Consider the following 16205-nt stretch of genomic DNA (forward strand, 5'->3'; position numbering starts at 1 on the left):
ATGACTGGCATGTCCTTACAAATAATCCCACTGGTTATTCATGCTAGTTAGTACCAGGCTACCTGTAGAGATTCTAGCTTTTGGTAGGTACTCTCCTGTGGTAACAGCATTGTAAAACATGCTACAAATATGTTGTTTTCCATGCTGGATCATGGAGAAGCATCCACAGCATTTAAGTCATGGTTGAGAGACACGTTTCCCTCTGCTAAGTTGTGACAGAAAATTTCCAGTTACTCCTTCCAGTTGGGTGATCAGGCTTTCAAACCGGATCTGTTTTTTTTCTGTTTTAGACCTACGCACAAAGCCCCTGGAAAGCAGGCAGAGCAGAATATGTCCTACGGGGATGGTCACGGGGCTGCCCAGGTCACGGGAGGGGAGCACAGCATGCCGGAGGTGCCATCTCCCTCCCTGCACACCAGGCTGGCCATCCCCCTGCGAACACGGGTCACCAGCTCCCATGGCTCGGCTGCACTCCAGCTCCCCTCCTAGAGCAAGCAGAGAAGCCGTCGGTCAAGTCAGCATTTCCAGGTGAGCCCTTCGTGTACGGCAGCACACCCGACGGCGTGGGAGCAGAGGTAATAAAACCAGGTAGGGATCCTGCTGCGGTGGTGTTAATGATAGGGGTAGACCTTGGACCGCTCTCCCGGTTGTCAGGGGAACGGCACGGGTTGCTGGCCGGTGAAAACATAAAAGAGCAGCTGCAGCGAGCGGGAGAGAAGGCACTGCCGCTGGCCCCGCAGGCCCACCCCGTTCCCAGCCATAGCCGAGCATCCCTGCCTCGGCCCGCTCGGCCGAGCGGGAAGCCGGGCGGTGGTGAACTCATCCGCCAGAATCTGGAGAAAGAGTAAGTCGCTGTCTTTGTTTTGGCTCTAAAAGGGCAGAGGGGTAAAAAACAGAATATATTTAATAGCTTGTACTTTTGTGAATGAGGAGGTGTCTCTTCTAGCACAATTATTTCCTTGCCAATAACTCTGTTCCTGGCAGGTATTTTTCTTTCAGATTTGTTGTTTTGTAATCACAGTGAAATAACAGATTCTGCAAAGTTTGTCTTTCATATGTTGCAATTGTTTAGACACTGTATCTGTATGCCTTAGGTAATAATTAATATCCCAATGAATGATAACCACAAAGAACAGCAGAATGATTTTGCTCTATTTTGCAAATACTTCTTTAGGCAAATCTTTAAAGGTGACATGAGTGTTGGTGGGAATTATTCCAGCTGACAGGAGTTGAGTCATTTTATTCAGTCAACTGCCTTGAGAAGAGCACTGGAAGCTGAGGATCGGAGAAAGAGCAGCTAGGACTTGTGTTTTATTCTGCCATTTAACTTACCTGTGTTTTAGACCTGTGTTTTATTCTGCCATTTAATTTATAAATCAAGCCAGTGATACAGTAAGGACAAAAGAAACTAAATACACCATCTCTATATAGCTTTGCAGCCTTGATGGCAATGAGAACATCCACTACCCCAGTGAGTGAATGGAAGCCAACATACCCGGCACCAGGAGGCCCTACTCCAGAGTTTCAGCCTCCAGCTGCTTAGTGACCATTCACATTTCATAACAGCTTTCTATTATGCAGCCTTCTCCTCTCACATCTTTTTTTATTAATTTATGATTTGAACAATAGAAAATAAAGTGTTAACGTATACTTTTTATGCCATTTTCATTCATGAAGTAAGCACTACACTTTGGGCTTGGAAAGTCTTTAATTTAGTGTAATGCTTAACTTGAACTTTTGCCCAGGTCAGGTTAGAAAGGACACTGGGAAATAATAACAGAAAGTTGCAATCAAGCTTTCTTTCCTGAAGTTCACTCAGTGTAAGTACCCTTGCTTCAGGGAGTAGTTGGTTTGACATAAAAAAATGAGAATTTTAGAAAGTGGTTTTAAGATTAATTTTAGTACCCCAGTGTTCAAGTGCTCAGCTTGAGCCACCAAGGATAATGCTGGTTTTCAGGCAGTGCTGACCACTCACCCTTGGGACGCCTCATTTCCCAGAAGGTGTCCCTTTCTGAGGACAGATGAATAAACAGGGATGTGATGGCGTATACCTCACAATTATAAAAGTACTTGTATGAAAATGTGATGCACTTGTGCATTCATGAGCATATGAATTCATTCTTTATGCACGTGTACACACTTTTGGGTTTTTTTGAATACTCAGACTTTAATCCACAGAAAGCACAACCCCCCTAGCATTGTAGCTTACATACATTCCATGCATTCAGAGTCAGCACTAGTACTGAAGGAAATTGTATTTGCTAAGGCTTCTCTTTTATAAAATTAAATAAAATTAGCTTATTGGAAGGCAAAAGGCTGGGTCGTTCAAAAAGCAAACAAGGAAGTTACTGAAAGGTACTGATCTATAATTTATTTCACAGTGTAACATATAACTTTACTCTCTGGGGTTTTTCTTTAACACAAAGACAGGACTTGATTTTGTATCCCTGACAACTTTTTGGTACAGGGCTCTCATAAGCATCAGGAGAAGAGTTCAAGCCGTTAGTGCTTCCGTTATTTGAAAGCTGCAGAAGGCACTGCAGAGAAGTACCAGTCAACAGACTGGAATAGCTGCCTGGTTAGATAGCAACAGGAAGAAACTTATTTTTCTGTAATGCCTTCCCTCTTAAAGCACTTCATAACCCCTGAATAGAAAACTAGACTTCTAGTCATAGATTGTACTAGTTGGCAGGATGGACACACACTGCTGTAACGACACTGCTAGGAGTAAAAATCTGATCTTTCATCTCATTAGATCAGATTTATACCACTGATTTCAATCCAGTTACACAGGTGTAATGACAAATCCTGCCTATGGCACTCGAGTGGGTAAAATACGTTTGATCTGCTGCTGCTTTGTAAAGCTGTGCAGAACAGTGCTCTCCTCCCAAGTTGGTAAAGCTTTGTATCAGTTTCTTCTCACTTTTCATTTATGTAAATGCTTATCCTGGTGCAATTCAAAGGTGAATACCGAGATCAGTGTGTGTCAAGCCTTCCTGGACAGCATGTACTGTGCACACCTCCAAGCTGGAATAGCTCCAGGTCTGTTCTGGCAAAGCAAATCCTGCCACCCATCTTGGTCCCCCGCTCTTTATTAGGAAAAGTGCAGACTGCATGTGTGAAGCTGGGCATGAAAATGAAGGCCTTACATATGCATCCTTTATACCCACTCAGGTTGGGAATAATCAGGCTGTGACCTGCTGAGAGTGACCTTCATCGGGAAAAAGGGAGATATCACCACTCCCAGTTCTTTGGGACAATAGGACTTCCTCCTTTCTCTTGAGTTTTCTCCTATTAATCTGCATCCTTGCAGTTACATGTCAGAACTTTCCCCACTGTAATGTTTGCCTCCAGTATGGACAGAAGCTTTGCATGGGATGGACAGGCTTGATGATTTTGCAGAGGTGTTTTTAGATTAATGGTCTGTCCCAGAGTCTGTGTACACCTGAATACCAAAATACCCATATGGGAACATTTTCACGGGCCTGTGTGTACTTCAGGGAAACAGAACTGCCTATTTTATCTTGCATTTTTACCATTGCTGAGAAAGAATGTGTTCTGCTACACTTGACGGCACCACTGCTATGGCACTGGCTGCTTAGCCTAATGACAGCAGCCCAGGCTTTTGCTCCACAAGCAAAAGCAAATACAGTTTTCAAGACACACAGATTGCGCTGCAGCCTGGAAGGCTGCAGAATGTCATTTTTTATCACAACGTTATTTTCCTACATTTATCTGTGGAGTAACTAAATAATTATGGTAATTGTTTAAACAAAGAAATGGAAAACAAAATACCTCTCTCTCTGCCATCAGCCCACTTAGGGAACTCCTAAACTCCCACAGAGTAAAAAGGTCAAATCCAGCATTTTGTTTCCCTCAATGCATGAGCCTCCCTAGGGCTTCCTGGTAAGATAATGTAGCTTGTCTGTAGTGGAGACTCAGACTGTACGTATTAAGGGACTGACTCTTTGCATTTTACATAACCCTTTATGTTTTCCTGTAATCTTGTAGTTTAACACCTGCTTAGTTCAGTAGATGTTAAAAACTAACCTCACCCTTTCTCAATGTGCATACCTCTTTGTAAAACAGGGATGTTATTTTTTTCAGTTACAATTTAACAAAGGGTTTTTTTCCAGAAGATGTGATAGGCTTTCAAGCAAATTGTTAATATTATCTTTCAGGGGAAAAAAACAAACCAAACCAAACCAAAACAAAAGAAGTTCATTTTACTTTTTCAAATGCCAAAGAAATTGCACTTCAAAAACCTCCATTTAGTCATGATGTGAACACAGAACAGCCACCCAACTGTAGCCCTGTGCAGTCTTTAAAAAACCCTTTATCAACAAACATCTTACAGGTTATACTGGTATTAAATATCACCAAAAAAGTACACAGATGAAGGCAAGCCTCGGGCATGCTTTGCTCCTCGGAATAACAGGAGCCTGTCTGTGCTCCTCTTCCCCCTGGCTCCCTTTTGAGGTTTCTGAGTGGCAGGTAAGTAATGCATCAGCCCAGGTAAGATCAGCCCAGTTAAGCTGCTCTACCTGCCTCCTTGCTGCCACCTTCACTCTGAAATGCAATGTGTTTTTTTACACATCCCTACCATACCTACATGCAAAAAGGAAAAGAAAGAGGCCGTCTTTGTAGTTCTAAATGCTTTTGGTGTCCAGCCTTTCATGCTATTTTGATCTAAATTGGGTGGTTTTGGTATTCATCCTGTGTACATTACTCAAGCTGCACAAGATTATATGGATTTAAGCTCCTCTTTGCTTAATACAGCACTTTCACATAGGCACATGTTAACACAAGTGATCAATGAGGGGTTTTAATTAGTTTTTTTTTTTTTTTTCTGAATAGAGAATGGAAGAAAGCACCCTGTGAAGAAATTAATTGTATAGGCTTGGGACTTCCATTGAATAGGATTAACTTTCCTTGAGACAGTAGCATTCTCACACAACAGTCAAAGGCTTTTTATTGCTTTTTTGCAGTTTTCTTAATACATAGATCTGCAACTAGAAAAAAAAAAAAAAAAAAAAAAAAAAAAACCAAACCAAAAAACAGTGGAATAATCAAAGCAAATTCAGAAACCTAAAATGACACTATTACTAAATAAGCATTGAAAATCTCCTTTAGCTATCAAAACACAAGAATTAAAATGAGTGGGTATAGAATCTTGTTCTCTAAAACTTTTGGGATAATATGCAATATAACAGGGGTTTCAATGCTGGAAAGAGATAACACATCTAAAAACATGCATGGCTGAAGCAATCAAACTGGACTAATTTTCTGCTGGTATCTGTGTCTAATCCAATTTTCACTTGGAAGGCCCGCCACTCTGGACAAAAATGAACAAATTATTTACTGGATTTAGATCACTCAAAATTGTTTAATCAGAAACAGGTTACTGCTACCGGAAGCAAGTAAAATTTCCCTACAATCACTAGGATTTTTGTTTGCTGCCAAGCAGAGAATGCAGCTTCTCTTCTCCCCTCCCTACTGCAGAGATCCCAGCTCCGGAGCAGTGGCCGCCTTCCCCCTCCCCAGGCCAGCACTGCAGGCTGGAGGGACTCCAGAGCAGCTGCTGGGATCCAGTCTTTTTCCATTTTTTGCATAATAGGGACAACTTATTACTGAACAACAAATATTGGACTGGATATAAATCACACAAATCAGTAGCCAAAGCAGAAGCAGAACGGGTGGCTCTTTGGAGAAATGTTATTCCTTTTCTTTTACTTTCTGTCAAGACATGCTTGTAAAGTTAGCAAAAAACCTGCCTCAGGACCTCAGTTTTGTACCCCTTCTGTATGTTCTGCCCTCTTAAAGAACTTCCTTATTTGCTGAGGAAGGCTTCGTACTCCTTTGTTCTCCTCCTCTCCTCCACCCCATTTCTGGGCTGCACTAGCTTCTCCTCCACCCAGCCCCTTATCAACCCTTTTCCTCCTTCTCCCCACAGCTTCCACTGTATTCCACCATACAGGTTGCTTGGGTTTCCTCCTCACCCACCTGCATCTGCTTGGTCTGTCTCTGAGGTTTTGGTATTGTGTCCAAGTACTTGCACATCCAGATGTGCTTTACTATACACTCATTTAGTTGTTACAGAGTTGCCTTCGGTGCGTAGAGGAGACCTTTTCTCCCTGTTCTCCAAGTATTCAGCTAAACAGACCTGATTACAACAAAAAGTTCTCCAATTTGGGGTGATGCAAGAGCTTCCCTTTAATGTCAAGGAAGACTTTTCTAAAGGAGTCTATGAGGAAAACTGGATGGTAGCTCTGGACTTCAGGAAGCTTAAATGCCAGATGAAAACCAAGACGACACCAATCACCAAATCCTTATTGTTGATTAATATCTTCAGGCCAACTAAGAATCTCTTGATCTTGAACATACCCTGCTTCTACCCTGCTATTTCCCAGAAAGCACTTGCAGTGGCAGAGTTTCCATCAGTACTCTTTTTCTAATCGTTGAATCTTTGCCTTCTGATACCTGAACTGAGGTAGCTCTTCAATTTATAGAAACCAAAATCCACACTTCAAAACCTTCCTGTGGTGTTTTAATGTTGTAATTGGAAGGCAACCATTGGGGAAACACTGTAAACTGTGTGGAGGAGAACTGGATCAACTATCAGTAATTCCCATCAGGTAGTGATACTCTACCACTGCTCAGTGAAGTTTAGTGACTGCTTACCCAGGCATAAGAAAAAGCAGGCCTAAGAAAAGACCTCTGGGGCAATACAGTCTAATTACTATTCAAGGCACTGAATCATTCTCATACACTGATTTAATTTTTCACTTCATTCTCAAACACTAAATGCTTACTGCACTGTGACTCTGGACAGCAAGGTGGTGTGGGAGTATGACTCAGCAGCTATTTATCTACTAGTTTTACTTGCCTCTTGTTTTTTCCAGAACTGGACTATGTAAAGATGGAAAGGGAAGGAAAGTAGGCTTTACTTCAAATTTACCTATGCAGGGGGTGAATTTGTTGAAGGTTGCAGATTCAGTAACAAAAACTGAGCAGTAACTGATAAAAGGAAACATTGCAATCACAGTGCATCATTTCAAAACACTGTGTAATTGTTAACTGGCTGTATGAGACCAACTTAGAAAAAGTAGCAGTGCGGTTGGGTGAAGGTCGTGTTATCATATCACACCTATGCCTCATTTGAAACATGGTTATTTGGGTTGTTGTTAGAAATGATACCACCATGAAGAAACCATGTTATTAGAATAAATCACCATCTATTCAGACAAATTATTTCTTCGCTTCATTGGACAAAGAGATGAACCCAAGGTGGTATTACTTCTGGAAGTCATCTTCCAGCCTGGTAGAGCTCTAGATTATTCTACTCAAACGCTTAAACCAAACCTTCAGCAATAGCACAAGACTCCAATAGCACATACCACATTTAGGTTACAGAGCCATTCTGTGTTTCAATCAAAATGTATTTATCAATCAGCTCACTACAACTGGATAATGAACAAGTTCAATCACTTCTGGTATGAAAATGTGCTACCATTTTTATTACTCCAGCCACTCTTAAGGACTCATGAGCATTGGATATAAGATTGGACAAGAATTGACTGTCTAAATTAGCCAAATTGAAGAATTACATGGAAATAAAATGCAGACCAGCTCCTTCTTACCTTGAGCTTCTATAGATAAAGAAGTTATACTTTGCACCAGAACAGATACGTACAAGCAGATGGGTTTTGGTTGCCCATCTGTGAGGGAAGAGCATGCAGATAATTTGCCAAGTTCAGATTTGACATTCTGTTCTCATTTCTTGAGTTCAGCAACCTTCTAGTATAAACTGGAAAGCTAAAAAATGTTTATATGATTTTTACAGTACTTCTATACCTGCTATGCTATGTTATGCAAGGAAATGTCAAATGACTTATGGAAACAAGCTATAAAATCCATTGTGTCAGGTGGATGAGTCTTTAAATAGCTATAGATTTCAAAAGTTTTAAGTAGAAACAACACCCACAGATGTTTTCTTCATAACTGTATGATAAAACTCCGTTTTCCAAAGTTAGTAGCATAGTAGAAGAGTAAGGCATAGACTGAGTCTGTTGGGTTGTTTTATTACTGAAATGTTGTCTCCTAGCCATAATCAAGGAAAAAGGCTGCAGAACTAACTGGACACATGCACATTAAATGCATATGATGAGACTTGCTTAGTCTCTGAATATGTATTGATGATACTGGAAGTCTAGCTAAGCTGATTTGAAAACCAGGGGAGAAAAGAAGCATACCCAGCAATTTTTCCTCTAAAATTGTACAAAAATTCTTGACATTCAGCACAATCTGATGCATTCTTTGGGTTTCTATATGTTACATCTAAAAATATTTTAGTGAGCTCAATGGATAAATTATTTTTGTTAAGGGGAGTGGGTAATGCTCAGAGAGAGAGCATGGTGGGAAGATGTATCCCACAGGCCAAATTCTTCAGTTTTCTGAAGATACTCCATTATTCTTTGAAAATTTGGAGGTGATGGAGAACACAGACCCACAACAGGCAAGAGAATCACCCCATATTTTCCTTCAGCTTAATGGCAATATTACAACAAAGGGCTTTTGTAGGCATCCTTGTATCTTTGCACTACAAGCAATCCAAAATATAATGAATCTCTGCAAAGGAGGGAGATTTTTGGAAACAACTCCACTAGCTTTTGCAACTTCAGAAATACTTCCTGAGAGACAAACACTTTATTCTTTGTGTAGCTCACCATGACATCAACGCACCAAATTAAAAAAAAAAAAAAAAAAAATCAGTCCTTTCCATGATTAAACTCAGATCACCTCACCTCAATCATTTTGCTTCATAATAATAATATGTTATACTGCAGGTGCATACATTCAGGCCCTGGCCCTGTTTTTCAGACCCATGCTCTTCTATGGTCCTCTTTCTTTTCCTCACATCTTCTACCCTAGCAAAGTCCTGTTCCTCGACTGCCATGTGTGTGACTTTTGCTTCACATTCTTTTTTATTTTCCTTACTGAAACTCAGACTCTTCTAAGCCACTCTTAGAGAAGACAAGCTAATGACCTCTCCCCAGACTTCTAGTGAAAAGAACCTCTTGATAAGGCGTGACTCCTTCCCTCCTAACAGTGCCTTGACAGCAGTAAAAACTCAAAAAGATACAACTCAGAGCCATTAAGCTAGCATGGTTAAGTTTTATCTATGCTTTAACTCGCTTCTTCTTTGCAAGGCAGCTCCCCCTACCCCTAAAAAATTAAAGCCAACTTTTTACCAAAACTCAACCAGTGCAGGCAGCAAAGTAATTTGATTCAGAGCCATATAATGCACATTTTTCTGTAGATAATTGGTAGCTTAAGTAAAGGTGCATAGCAGGTGACTTTGACACTTCACAGACAGGCAACCTGAAATGTATATTTCACTGCTTGCATATCACCCACCAAAGCCACCCAGAAACTAAGTACCAAGAACTGAACTGATAGGAATGTTTCTGTATTGCAGGGAGCAGAAGAGGATAGCAAGTATTTCTGGAGATAACATTTCCTGAAATGCCAAGATTTAGAATTTTGTTTGGGTTTTGATGGGTGAAGCCCAAATGCTATCAGCTCAGCTAAACTTGAAAGAGAATTTTCTCTGGCTGGCTGCAAGACAGTAAAGAACTAAAGGTTCTCCACTCTTCAGGTACTGAAAGAAGATATGAAGAGGAATGAAGACTTAAAACTAATGAGGATGCATCAGAGTATTTTATCTAATGTTTTATGACTATTAAGTCCTCACATGTTATATGGAAAAAGCAGTATCACCCCTTTGATGCAGGTGGGAGTTTGCAATCCAAAAGTGCTGTGTCTTCAAGTAAAATCTCTTTTACTAGTTCAAACTCATATTGTTAACATTCGCTAGGAATTCTTCTTGCAAATATTACCTCCAAAACAGATAAATCCAAATAATTTCACTGAGTTGTGAAACGGTTGTGATATTACAGATTTCTGATTTATTACAACTGTTAGCCACAGTTAAGGACAGAAAATAAGCACAGTGTGGAGGCTTAGTAATAGCATTTTCATTGTGATGCATGAATAGAGGCTTAGATACTGGAGACCAAATTAATCTAGCAGTAATGACACCAGAACAGCTACCGCTTGGATGAGTCTGACCTTTTAAGTTAAACATTAGCTAACAGTTTGACTGGTATTTCTGGTATGTTCCACAACATGGATTAAATATTTAGGCATTAAAATGTCTGTACCCTTCACTTAAGAAAACAACATACTAAATTCAGGAAGTACATACAGAATTAAATCACGTTTGACTCAGTTTGCATATTTACACTACAGATCTTGTATAAGAATGGCCATAATCTGTCAGACCAAACATCTATCAAGTCAAGTAGCCATCTCCATGTGCAGCCATAAGAAGGTTCATAGGATTTTGAATAGGACAGCGACATGTGATACTTACATGTGGTAATTTTCTTTGCCTCCAATTATTTTCAGCACAGGGCCTTCTGTAGTCTGGTGTGGTGCCTGTGTACATAATAACTACAGTGGACTTCTCCTCACTGAACTTATCCAGTCCTGCCTTGAAAACGTGAAAACTTTTTGCGTCCCTGACATCCTTTGCTAAGGATCAACAAGTCAACTGTGACTCTACTGGTTTCATTTGAGATGTCTTGCTCTTGTTCTTGGAAGAAGCAGTGAAGAACTGATCTTTACCCACCATCTCCATTTTATTTGTGCTGTTATAAGTCACCACCACATCCTGCCTCAACCATCTCTTTTCCCACCTAGAGTCCTACTTCACCTAGTCCCACTTAAAGAGAAGCCTTTCTATATCTCATCACTCTTGTTGCTCTTCTCTGAACTCCAGTCCTGTGGTATCCTTTCTGAAATGGTGGGATCTGAACTGCACACAACAGGCAAGTGTCAGCAAACAAGTGATTTATGCAGTAGCCCAAAAACATTGTCTCTTTTTTCCCATCATTTTCAATCTTAACAATTTAATTACTTTTTGACTGCTGTTAAGCAATGAGCTGATATTTTAATGGAACTGTCTATCACAACCTGAAGATCTCATTCCTGAAAAGGATCCAGTGGTAATGTCTGGCCCAGAGTCCACCATTCTTATGTGCAGATATTTCCCCCATGTGCACATAACTTTCCCTTTTCTTGTTTTTCCCATGGATGACAAAGTCCTGGTCATTTATGAACTATCACAGTTTCTACAAATTCACTGACAGGAGACCAAACTTCAAAGAAAAGAAGGTGGACTAGAGGACTATATCTTCCATAAGTGAGACATGTAGAAAGTAGGACACAAACTGTTCTGTCAAGATGCAGTTTTATGGGTTTTTAAAATTCAGTATTAGTCAAAGGACACTCTCATTTGAATTTTCAGCAAGAATTGAGCTTGGCAAACTACCATGCATATGATAGTGCTAATGAGTAAGAGAACTTGAGTGTGCTCCTAAAGACACTTTCCTTTAATTGTCTGTTAAATGACCATGAAGTTATAGCAGAAGATTCCATTGTCTAATGATGGAAGATTGAATAACAGACAAAACCAATTTGTGTTTTTATTATAAATACTATTATTTTCCTTTTTATCTGGTACGTTTTTCCAAAACTGTAGGTGCATTGCCATGTTTATTCCGGTGCTGGAGACAAGCATTTTGGACATGGATGAATCTTTTCACATGCTTAGGACCAAATTCTGCCCAGGGCATGCTCTACTGCTGCCTTCACTTGGACCTTCCACCTTTGGACAAAATTTGGCTCTAATGTCTCTTGGTGCTTCAAAAAAATTACAGTCAAATCAGACAAACTTTCCAACATCTTATAGTTTGTGTTGAGAATTTACATTCTGCATTGTTGCTTGTATCATCATCTAATAGTACACAACGAGTACCCAGATGCACCTGGTAGGATCCAACGCTGCTCTGAAAACCAAAGGGCTGGTAGCTGAGAATTCAACAGTCCCCAGCAAAAGCTCCCAACCATTTGAGGTGGAGCACGGCTGGGATGGAAACTTGCTCCATTGTCATAAACGCGTGGAAGTCCTACTTTGCTTTGCCAGGGTAAACGAAAGGGGCAGAGCAACCAAGAAAGCCAAGACCTATCCTATGCTAGTTGCCATGCAGACACAGTGAGAGATGGTCCTTGGTCCCCAAAACTTACAGGCTAAGGCTGAAGCAGACATAGCTTCAGATGGATCAAAAGCAGGTGTTATCAGCACACCACATAGCTCAGAGGGGCACGTGCTGCATCCAGCAGTGCTTCTGCTCTTAACCACCCTTTCTTTCTTTCCCTCTGCCCAGTATATCCCACACTCAGTTTAAAAGGAAGGTTATCACAACCCTTACTTAGCAATTCAAGTGTAAAACAGAACACTTGTCTTTAGCCCTTCTTAGACTGCCTTTCTTGATGAAGTGGAGAACAGGGTCATTTTTCACCCCTATCTGTTGGGAAGCAGACAAAGAGAAAACAGGAAGGACAAATAAGCAGGAGGACTCCTGCCCTTACCTTCACACTGGGCAGGCTGAGGAGCTGCCTGGATAGAGAAAATGGTGTCCAAGCTGACCCATAAGCGGATGAAAACATTTAGAGGAAAGGAGGAGTAAAAGAAGGGTCACAAACATGAGTCACAATTTTTTGAATCAGTGTAGCTGTGCTTCCTCTCTAATGCAGGGCAACCTGCAAAACTACCATATGGTTCTGACAAGATGAGACAGATAATGAGTGGGAAAAGTGAAGCAATATTAACTGCTGAGTGGCCTTTAGTATAATAAAGAAATTGTTTTTCCTCAGTAGGTAAAGCCAAGTGATATAATTCACTGAGTAAAAGGAGGAGACACCTGGCAGCCCGGCACCAGTACTAATGAAGCCAATAGCCTTCTCTGCTTTCTCCTTTTGGCTGGCTCTCATTTTGGCTGTCTTCCTTGGCATACACATCACTGGCAGTTTTGTGAGAAGTCAGAAGAACCATACGTTAATTTTCACCAAGGAAAACACAATTCGCAACTGCAGCTGCTCGGTGGATATCCGTGATTGTGATTACTGCCTGGCAAACTTGATGTGCAATTGCAAAACGGTGCTGCCTTCTACCATGGAAAAAAATACCTACACTAGCCATCTGACCATTTGGTTCACGGACACCTCTGTGCTGGAGATGCTCCTCAACTTCACAAGGGTGTGGGATTTGAAGCTGTCCTTCTGTGGCACCACTCTTCTCCCAACAGAATACTTGGCCATTTGGGGACTTCGAAAGCTCCGGGCAAACAAGATCAAGGGACGATTTCCAGAGCAGAGTGTAACCATACACAGCAGCAGCAGCAGGAATGAAAAAGAAGACTCACTTGTGGTACACAACAAAGACAGGCAAATGCCCGTGTATATTTCTTTTCTGGATACCTCGCTTTTCAATGGATATTCTTTGCTGAAGTCATACAGTGTGGAAAACATCTCTAGTATCACAGAGTACTTTCCCAGCCTGCTGTACTCTGATGTTTTCTCAACCTCAGATAACAAGAGCTATGTTGTAACATTCATTTACTGAGTTACTTAACATATTCAGTGGTCAGAGGCATGGCAAACTGCTAAGAGAGAGATGGGACTTCTTTAAATCTGTTTGGTTTGGCCAGGAGGAGCTGTTACAGGATGGACAGTTCTTACTGTGACAGCACTCGACAAGGAGGTGCTTAAAGTAAGACAAGACTCATCAGACTAATTCAATAAACGCTTTCTTAAGGAACAAAGAAAATGTGAAACAACTGTTTTAGAAAGCATTGGCACAAATTCTTTTTATATATTGTAAGCTAAGAATTGAAAACTGCTGATAAATTTTGTTTTAAGGTTATGCCTCAAACAGAGAAAGATGTAACTCTGTACCTCCAACAAGAGAAGGACCTGAGCCTACTGCAGAATCACTCGGGTTAGAAGGCAGCTTGGGAGCTCTCTAGTCCAACTCCCCGCCCCAAGCAGGGCCACCTCTGGGATCAGACCAGGCAGCTCAGGGTTTTCTGCAGTCGGGTCCCAAAACCCCCCAAGGATGGAGCCTGCACAACCTCACTGGGCAACCTGCTCCACTGCCTGCCTGTCCTCACTGGGAAACTTTTCTCCATGTAATAACCCCAGCCTTCTCCACGCTGAGCAAGCCCAGTTCCCTCACGCTTTGCTCACAGTCACATGTGCCATCCCCTGACCACCTTGGTGGCTCTCCATGGGACCACTTCAGTTGATCCACATCCTTCTTGCACTGGGGGGGGCCAAAACTGAATGCAGTACTCCGTATGCATTCTAGCAAGTGCCGGGACAAGGGGACTAATCCCTTTCCTCCATCTACCAGCTGTGCTCCTGTTGACACAGCCCACTGCTGTCTCGTTCCAGGGGTACGACGTGGTTACAGGCTGCTCAGACTGGGAGTGCCGAGTTGTCTTTTGCCCACTGGTACTTGGTCAGAGCTGGGAATCCTCCGGTCAGGCTGAGTGACGCAGCCTCCTAGGAAAGCAGGGACGGGCTACGCAGGCAGCCTCCACCGCCAGCGTACAGCCGAAGGTGTGACTGGGGAATGACTGGGAAGCTGTGTTCTCTGCCAAGACACGGCACACACCGTGGGAAAGCACTGGGCAAGAGGCCACCTGACAGGTGAGACGCCACGCTCACAAAAGTGTTTTTCCCAGGGAAAGGCCTGTCTCTTGCACGTTGGGTGTGCCCATGCCTGCAATTTCCCCAAATGCAAGGAACTTCACTTCATCTTTTGTGACAATGGCAAGCTCTGCTCATGTGCTCTGAAAAACATACATCTGGTCTATTTCTATAGCCCAAAGTCTGCTCCTTGCCCACATCTGTAGGATTTGCATTCTATGAGAGATGATTAAGGCTGGGATCCACCCGTATAGTACATTAAAGACTTTGGAATAGCAAGCCCTAACAGTCTTCCACTGTCAGCAAAGGATTACCTGAAATTGGGATAAAATATGTGTACTGAGGGAAATGACTATCAAGATTCTGAAGAACCAATGAATTGATTTAACAGCTTTAAATTAAGAGTTTTTCTGTAACTGTAATCAATGATGGAGCAGTTTTGCTAGGAAGCAAAACTTAATTTTTCACAATACTTGAATACATGCACACCTTCCATTACTGTGAGCTTTCCCACCAAAATCAACAATGCGGTAACTATTGAATTAATGGGGTCTATTTGCAATTGTAAATTAACATATTTAAGCACATGGGTGCTTGTAGGCTGGGGACTGAACTCAATTTAACTCAACCAGAGAACTTTTAAATCAGCTGTTATAAAGACGTTGTTTCCTTTGCACCCTGGCAACAAACCATAAGCCTCCTACTCAGATCACAAATATTTCTAGTGATACCTCTCATAATTGTGTCACAAGTTACAAAATGGTTAGGAGCTGGAGCTGGGCTGACAGAGACTGGAAGTGGGGCAGGGGGGAGGTGTTCTGAGCATGTTACATGCCTGGAATATATTACAGACACAGACAAATAATACATATTGTCTGCCCAGGAATCCCATGTTCCAACTGTCAGTGCAAACGTACTAATGTTGCCTTCACAAACTGGCTAGTCACTAATCCTGCACAGGATAGTGTTGTTAAAAAAAAAAAAAAAAAAAAAAAAAAAAAAAGAGCTGGCAGACACAAATACGTTGATTTCTAAATGTCACCAACTCTGTCTTTAAAATCTGGGAAAATCAAACCTAACCAATCCTCAGCAAATTCACTGAGTTTCTGCTGCCCTCTAGTAAAAAATGTGCTGAATAACACAGTACTACCACATAGCCGTAACAGCAGCGGTTGGCTGCTACTACAGTTCAAATTTCACACGTGCAGCAGTAACTGAGAATGTATGTATTCCGGCCTTCTTGGGAAGAAACCATGAGATTAATAAATCCATGGACTTTCTAATATTGCAAATTACAGTTTCAGTTACTTTTACCACTGTAGTGTTCTGAATAAGGCTGAAATAAAAGACCTTTTATTCCTGTGCCCAAGTAAGCATTGCAAAGATTTTCCTGGAATCAGGGAAAAAACCTCCTCTCCATTGCATCTGCAGCAGAAATCCAGCAGAAATCCACAGCACTAATATTGCAGTGATCTTTTCGGCTCCCCTGTTTTTTCTGCAGCAGATACCAAAAACCAGATTCTCCCAGTTTCAATTTTATGACTTTGCCACATGAAAGCACTTCATTAGAAGTTTGCAGAATTTCTTCA

General features: G+C 41.5%; 1 protein-coding gene across 2 annotated transcripts; it reads left to right on the forward strand.

Annotated features, from left to right (window-relative positions):
* The first annotated feature begins 555 nt into the window (after positions 1–555).
* On the forward strand, positions 556–15216 carry CUNH21orf62 (chromosome unknown C21orf62 homolog). Of its 2 annotated transcripts, none has more exons than XM_033011355.2 (2): positions 556–588; positions 12781–15216. In XM_033011355.2, the coding sequence occupies exon 2, from the start codon at positions 12851–12853 to the stop codon at positions 13526–13528; it is 678 nt and encodes a 225-aa protein (XP_032867246.2). In that variant the 5' UTR covers positions 556–588; positions 12781–12850; the 3' UTR covers positions 13529–15216. The 2 variants fall into 2 exon arrangements, with proteins under 2 accessions (XP_032867246.2, XP_032867247.2); XM_033011356.2 differs by lacking the exon at positions 556–588 and adding an exon at positions 758–844.
* Positions 15217–16205: the final 989 nt, after the last annotated feature.

Source organism: Tyto alba, unplaced genomic scaffold (genome assembly GCF_018691265.1).
Source record: "Tyto alba isolate M040663 unplaced genomic scaffold, T.alba_DEE_v4.0 Super-Scaffold_14, whole genome shotgun sequence".
In the NCBI taxonomy this organism is placed as follows: domain Eukaryota; kingdom Metazoa; phylum Chordata; class Aves; order Strigiformes; family Tytonidae; genus Tyto; species Tyto alba.